General features: G+C 37.5%; 1 protein-coding gene across 1 annotated transcript; it reads right to left on the reverse strand.

Moving 5' to 3' along the window:
• Positions 1-720: 720 nt before the first annotated feature.
• Positions 721-7,603, reverse strand: LOC126381094 (uncharacterized). Its single transcript, XM_050030630.1, has 3 exons — positions 6,944-7,603; positions 5,687-6,709; positions 721-807 (listed from the first exon to the last, which is right to left on the reverse strand). Exons 1-3 carry the CDS (start codon positions 7,601-7,603, stop codon positions 721-723), a joined length of 1,770 nt encoding a protein of 589 aa, XP_049886587.1.

Raw genomic sequence — 7,603 nt, forward strand, 5'->3', positions numbered from 1 at the left:
CAAATTGAGGAATTTGACTCTTGATCAAGGAAAACAATATTTTATAAGTTATTTTAGTTTTGTTTGCCAATAACGCATAAATCACAGGTATTATATTCGTGTGTGTTTTACTACTTCCTAAATCAACATGCAAGGTATACAACTGCTGAAAAGGTTTTAGACAAAATTTAAAGGTTCCATCACATAAAACTGTCAAATTGGGATTTGCCAATATTGTTTTGCAATGCTCACCAGCGAAAAGCAAAATTCTGTTCCTCGAGTTGTAGTAATCAGCTAATAAAAAGCTTTTGAATCTTTCGGGCACAACAACTTGTTTCAATGTATTAAAACATATTTTTTTTACACCCTGCGACTTATTTCGGTTTCGATAAAACTTATTCTTAACATTTTTAAATGTGGGAATTCTTTGGATGAGGCTGATTCCCTTGTCTTTTAGCTCTGCTACAGTCTGTCGAAAAACAGTTGGTATAGGTACAGTATAGTCAGTTTTAACTTTTTCAACGCACTCGTTAAATTTTATCTCAAGCTCATTTGACGTAAAATCAGGCTCACAGTTGTGTCTATCCTCCCGTTTAATAGAGTTATCATTATTAATAACAAGCATAGATTTGCATATGTGTCTCTTCGAACATCTCCAAACACAAGAAGCTTTATTTCTCCTGTGTAAATTATATTTGTGGCCCGCGCGAAAAAGTACTGGCTTTCCTCGTTTTGATTTGATTATTTCATGTCCAGTTGTATGCGTACTTGAAGGTCCGGCTGGTGGATCATTTCCTGAATTAGATGGGCCAGGTTGCGATCCATTTCCTACAAAGAAAAATGTTTCTAATCTCAAACCAGCTTTTTAAATCAAATCTAGAATATTTATTAAGGTAAAACACACTTTTAAATTTAATTATCAAATGAATTTCACATTTTCTCAGTTTCATCTCATAATTTCTACCAATGCCAGTCAAGATAGGATAAGCACAAGATGGCCGCCACAAAACAAAAAACATTTAAATATACAGTGTTTTCGGGGACGTATAGCGAAAACGTTAAGACCGTATAATATGATCAATTTTATCGACAAAAAACTCCCCATGGGGGGCGCCCACCCCATGTAGTGATTTTAATTTTTTAATTAACTTTTTTATACGGTCTTAAAGTTTCCGCTATACGTCCCCGGACACACTGTATAACTGAACGAAGTAGCCGTTCGAACATTCACAGTAACACTATTATATTCTAAATACACTTACCTCCAGCGTACATAAAAAACACCCACATTTTCATTTTTAAAACTTAGAACATGTTGCAGTTTAATATGCGCGAGCGCAGTAAAAGACGCTTAAGGAAAGACTGACTGACGTCACTAAGATGCACCACTGGAGATTAGATAAAAAGAAAGAGACCGCGCTATCTTTTTGGGCTACATTAACGGTTAACGTGATGAAAAACGCCGGAGTGAGAGAGATGGCGCAATACTAGGAAGCGAGCGAGGCTTACATCCTTCTTGCTTTCTAGTACGCCATCTCTCTCACTCCGAAGTTTTGCCGTCACGTAATGTGACCGAGCATGTCAGTAGTGTAAATGTTTTATTTATGTATAAGTACCTATTTCAGATAACAAACTTGATATTAAGATTTCATACATGGTCATTTATTCGTAGTCGTTTATAAAACTTGATTTCAATATTTTTACCTGACTGTACATTGTACGTGCGTGCGAAATGAAGACAAAAACATTAGGTAAAATCGAATGGTGTCAATTCGCACAATGGTGCGAATCCTTTGCGTGCGAAACGACGAATAACTCGTTTAAATTTTCGAAACTAATCGTATTTTCCTAAAATATCAAACCAAATCATAAACTAATAATCTAGAAATTAATAACAATTCATTATTTAACTGAGCTACTTATACTGTAACCTCATTTAAAAATAATAAAATTAAGCATTTTTTAACCTTTCTCCCACACACACAAATATCTTTCTTTTATAACACGCCACGCGGACGGAGTCGCGGGCAAAAGCTAGTTTTGTCATAAAAATACTCAACTAATGTTTCGTTACGCCGACTTTTTCGATTTAACATTTCAACTAAGAGGTCTGCGTAATTCTGATCACTTGGGAATGTTTTCAATATTTTTTGTTGCAATTCATTCCAAGTGAACTCTTTTATTTACATGGAGTGTAAAACTATTGGAATGTCCATGAGCAAGAAAATAGTAAGTAATTTCCTCACCGTCTGCGGGCCAACTGCCTAACGACGAATTAAACGATTCTTCTATCGCACATTAAGTCGATAATTTGTAGACAATTAACGTGCCCCACGGTTTTATTTTAGTCTAGTCTATGCATATGTTTATAATTCCCACGACTGTATCTATTTTATTATTTTTTGGTTTTTAGTACATTTAGCTTAAACATTGCAATGTATGTTTAACATAAAACCGTTTAACTTAAAAAGTTTTTTTACCTAAGGTGGGTGGACCATGGAAGGGCACTCTAACGAATAAATACTTTTTGTTCGTTTATTTACTGGATAAATGAAGGAAACAAGTTATTCAATAATACTTTGTTTTATTGTGCAACATATAAATCACTTTCTTTTTACCTAACTTTAATCACTATTTATTAAACTTAAGTTTTATTAAGCTCTTCCAAATGGCCTTGCAAGGAACGCGGCTCCAAATAAGGCCAATATTATACATCAGTCGTTAAACTTAAAAATAAAGTTGTAACAATAAATATATCTGCTTTTGCTAAAACTACATAATAAGCTCTTTCAATTAAGCGAAACATTAAATCCATACTAATATTATAAATGCGAAAGTAACTCTGTCTGTCTGTCTGTCTGTCTGTCTGTCTGTTACTCTTTCACGCCTAAACGGCTCAACGGATTTTGATGAAATTTGGTATGGTGATAGATGATAACCTAGAAATGGTCATAGGCTATAAATAATCACGCCATCGTTCTTAGGGGGTAGGCAGTTGGCAGATAACTAAATTGATTTAGTGATTTGTAGTCGTTTTTGTTGGGACTTTTGCTCTTTCACGTCTAAACGGCTGAACGGATTTTAATGAAATTTAGTAAGGTAATAGTTGGTTATCTAAAAACGGTTGTACGATCAAATTGATCACGTCATCGTACTTAGGGGGTAGGAAGTAGGCAGAAAACTGAATTGAGTTAGTGATTTTTTTATGGTTTTTGCTGGGAGTTTTGTCTATCATGCCTAAACGGCTCAACGGATTTTGATGAAATTTAGTTAGCTGATAGATAGTAATCTAGAAAAGGATATGGCCTATTAATATTTATGCTATCGTACTTAAGGCGTAGGCAGTAGACAGAAAACTAGGTTAGTGATTTTTAATTGTTTGTTTTAAAAGTTTGCCTCATTCACGCCTTAACGTCTGAACGGAATTTTATAAGACTTGGTTAATTTAAAGATAGGATCTTAGGCACGGACACAGGCTACTTTTTATGGCGGGAAAATACCTCATTCCCGCGGAAATCTAGATTTCGTGATCGTGTCAAGAAGCGCATGACGCCATAGCTACTGGAATGATTTCGATGTTTTTTTTTAAACTGAGTGACCTCAAGTTAGTATTTGATCACTTTTCTAACTTAGAGGGTAGGTAGGCGCCATAATTTAGGGAATTTATGATAAAATTTTGATGCAACTGTCTTTATTAAACAGTTATATCTCATTCCTACAGGAACCTACACATAGCTATAGCTAGCTATCTATTAACATTAAAACTCTTTCTAGAATCACATTACGCCAATTAATTGATCTGATTTGTATAAGTTTTTTTATTCAACTAACTATTACATTACATACAGATAAAATCTAATTACTTACACCACATAATTAATATAGTACTACATGACTAGCTACGCTTTAAACTTGAGGAGGTAATTCGATAGACATTTATACGAACTTTAAGCCCAGTAATCAATCATAGTAATAAGGTAATACTCATTTTAGACAAAGAAACGGATAGGTAATCAGTTCGTCAACGAAATTATAACACCTACACTTAGTTTGTTTACTATTTAACGAGGGAAAATAATCCTTACTAATATTATAAATGCGAAAGTAACTCTGTCTGTCTGTCTGTCTGTTACGCTTTCCCGCTAAAACCTCTCAACCGATTTTGATTAAATTTGGCACAGACAATCTTTAGACCCTGAGAAAGAAAATAGGATACCTTTTATTGCGAAAAGAAGGGACGAAGAGATTGAAATAGGGGTTGAAAGTTTGTATGGGATATTTTAATTTTAAAATATAAATCCATGAAACTTTATATTTAAGCACTTGATAAAAAATAATTAAACATTTGTTCTAGCGTTGCTGAAATTTCGACCAGTGAGGGGGTGAAATGAGGGTTGAAAGTTTGTATGGGAGTTCGTCATTTTTGGGGATAAAACCACGAAACTTTATATTTAGGAACTTGATAAGAAATAAAAAAACAATTTGTTAAAGCGTTTTTGAAAATTCGATCTTTGAGGGGATGAAATAGGTGTTGAAATTTTTTATGAGGTTCGTCATTTTTCAAGATAAAAATATTAAATTTTGTGTTTAGGCACTAAATAACAAACAAAAAATCGTTTGTTCAAGCATTTTGAAATTTTTACCAGTATGGGGGTGAAATACGGGTTGAATGTTTGTATGGGTATTCGTCATTTTTGAAGATAAAACCATGAAACTTGGTACGTAGGTCTCTTAGGATGTGCAGAGTTTTTCAACAAACGGATTTTCCGAAATTCGAACGGAACGGAACGGATTCGGAACGGGAACTACGAAGCCAAACTTTTTGTATACAAAATATTAACCACTGAACCTAGGAACATGATATTTAGTAGTTTTGGGTGTATCAAGTTAAAAAAATTTGGCTTTTGTAGATAAAGTTCCTTTTAACGAATACTCTGCATCGCCGCCACTGCCGTCGGTCGTCGTTCGTCGTCGCGCACATTCGCCGAAGTGTGGCGGCAGTCAACGGCGCTGTCTTGTGGTGGGGGAGCGCACGTGGTGTATACGTGGCCTGCTCGCGAGTGTCGAGTCCAAACAATTTCTACATTTTAACAAATAATAACAAAATAGCAAACGTTGTGTACAAAAAAGTTTTAAATTAGGTCATTTTAAAATATTTTTGTACACAACGTGACGCTGACCCCTGTAAGTGTCTTGGACATAAGGGACCGATAAATATTCCTAGGTAATTTCTGCCACTCAATGGAATACATAGGTACTTTATAACGACTGTAAACAGATATTTTTTATTTTTTTTAAATATACCTACTTACTCTCTTTTAATCACATGCTATACCGTTCCTTTTATATAATCCTTAATATTCAAATTAAAAGTACGCAGACGAAGTCGCGGGTACCAGCTAGTCCTAATATATTTTTATCATCTATAAAAAACTCAACAAACATTACTTGAACACTATCGTATAACTAAGAATATATTAATGGAAGTTATTTAAAAATAGTATTCTCTCTCTTGGTCGGTCCCTCATATCTGAGGATCGTGGTCAGCATCAGGGTTGCACCTGGAGCGTATGATCTGCCTCCACCGGTTCCTGTCCAGCGCTTCCCTTACTATTGTGTAGAACTTGGATGACGACGCGTCTTTCACTTGGTCAGTCCATCTAGTCGGTGAACGACCACGCGATCTTTTGCCTTCAGTGTTCCCAACCACAATCAGCTTCTCTAAACTGTCATCACCTCTGCGCATCGTGTGGCCGAAATAAGAAAGGATGCGTTGTTGGCATATAGTGGATAGACGAGTTTTTATTTGGAGCTGGGTCATGATCGATGCATTAGTGCGCTTCGCAGTCCAAGGTATTCTTAGCATTCGCCTCCAACACCACATCTCCAGTGCATCAATCCTTTGTCTTTCTCGGGCCAGGATTGTCCACGTTTCTACTCCGTACAGGAAGATAGGGAATACCAGGGCTCGTATCAATCTCATCTTGGTTTTGATACCGATTCCTCGTTTCTTCCATACGTTGTTTAAACGGGTCATAGCATCCTTTGCCATCCCGATGCGCCTTTTTATCTCCGGGACACAGCTGCCATCATTGCAAATTTGGGAGCCCAGGTAAACGTAGCGGTCGACGATGCTAATACCAGGAATGTTGCAGGTGATATTTGTTAGCTTTCCGGCTCGATCCACTATCATCACCTTTGTTTTTCTTCTGTTCACCTCGAGACCAATGTTGCCACTCTCCAGCTCGAGTCTTTGAAATAGCTCACTCATCTCTTCAATGGACGTTGCCAAGAGAACGGTGTCGTCGGCATACCGGAGATTCGATAGTCTCTTCCCCCCTATGGGGAAACCCTTTTCCCAGTTTTCTATAGTTTTCCGAATAATGTATTCTCCATATATGTTAAAAAGTGCAGTAGACAAAATGCAGCCTTGTCTCACTCCTTTCTTCGTCTGGAACATATTAGAGCATTCGGTGCCTATTCTTATGAAAGAACGGTTCCCCGTGTACAGACTCTGTATTAAGGCAACGAGGTGTTCAGGAGCTCCCATTTCAAGTAGCACACTCCACAGTTTATCCCATTGCACGCAGTCAAAGGCTTTTGTATAGTCAATAAAGCAAAGGACCACAGGGCTATTGAATTCCCTGCTCTTCTCGATGACTTGGCGAACGTTCAGTATTTGTTCCCGCGTCCCTTTGCCCCTGACGAAACCTGCCTGCTCTTCGGGTATCTGTCGGTTTAAAAAGTAGTTAAGACGTCGATTAATTACATGGAGGAGGATCTTACTCGCATGCGATATTAACGCTATAGTTCTATAATTCCCACAGTCTTTTGAAGAGCCTTTTTTATGCAATGGTATAAACACCGATTCTGTCCAGTCTTTTGGCCATCTTCCGGTCTTCCAGATGGTGTTACAGGTTTCGGTAATAGCCTTTGTGCCTCGTGGTCCTAGGTTTTTTAGTACTTCGGCTGTAATAGCGTCTTTACCCGGAGACTTTTTGCACTTAAGAATTTTGATGGCATAATCAACTTCCGATGGCAGGATATCAGGTTCGTCTGTTGACCATGTAATAATAGCGCTAGAGGGCTGTCCCGTGTCATATAACACCGCGCAATAGTTCTTCCAGCGTTCCAACACGTCCGCCACATTTGTAAGTAGACATCCGTCCATGTCTTCAATGGTGCATGTTCTCGGTTTACGTGTTCCCGTCAATTCTTTTACTTTTTGAAAAAGATATCTGGACTCGTTTTTCAGCGAGTGCTGTTCAACTTCAAGACAGATTTGGTTGATGTGGTTATCGTAGTCTTTCCGACAGCATAGTTGAACTTGGCGGCTTAGTTCTGAATACCGCTGATGATCTTCAGTAGAACATATACCGTTCTCCTTTAGATCACGTCTCTGAAGGATGATTCGGGCCGTCTCAGGTGTGATGAAATCTTTCATAGCGGGTTTCGCTAGCTTATTATCCCTAGCTGTCTCCTCTATCATCTTCTTGACGTATTCCCATTTACTGTCGCTGTCTGTCAGGTCGTTTGGAAAGTCTACCATTCTTTGCCCAAAATCCTCTCTGAAGCCACTGATGTTAATACTTTTCATATTGGGAGCTACTTCAGGTTTCTGCAT

The sequence above is a fragment of the Pectinophora gossypiella genome, unplaced genomic scaffold (assembly GCF_024362695.1).
Source record: "Pectinophora gossypiella unplaced genomic scaffold, ilPecGoss1.1 Pgos_35, whole genome shotgun sequence".
NCBI lineage: Eukaryota > Metazoa > Arthropoda > Insecta > Lepidoptera > Gelechiidae > Pectinophora > Pectinophora gossypiella.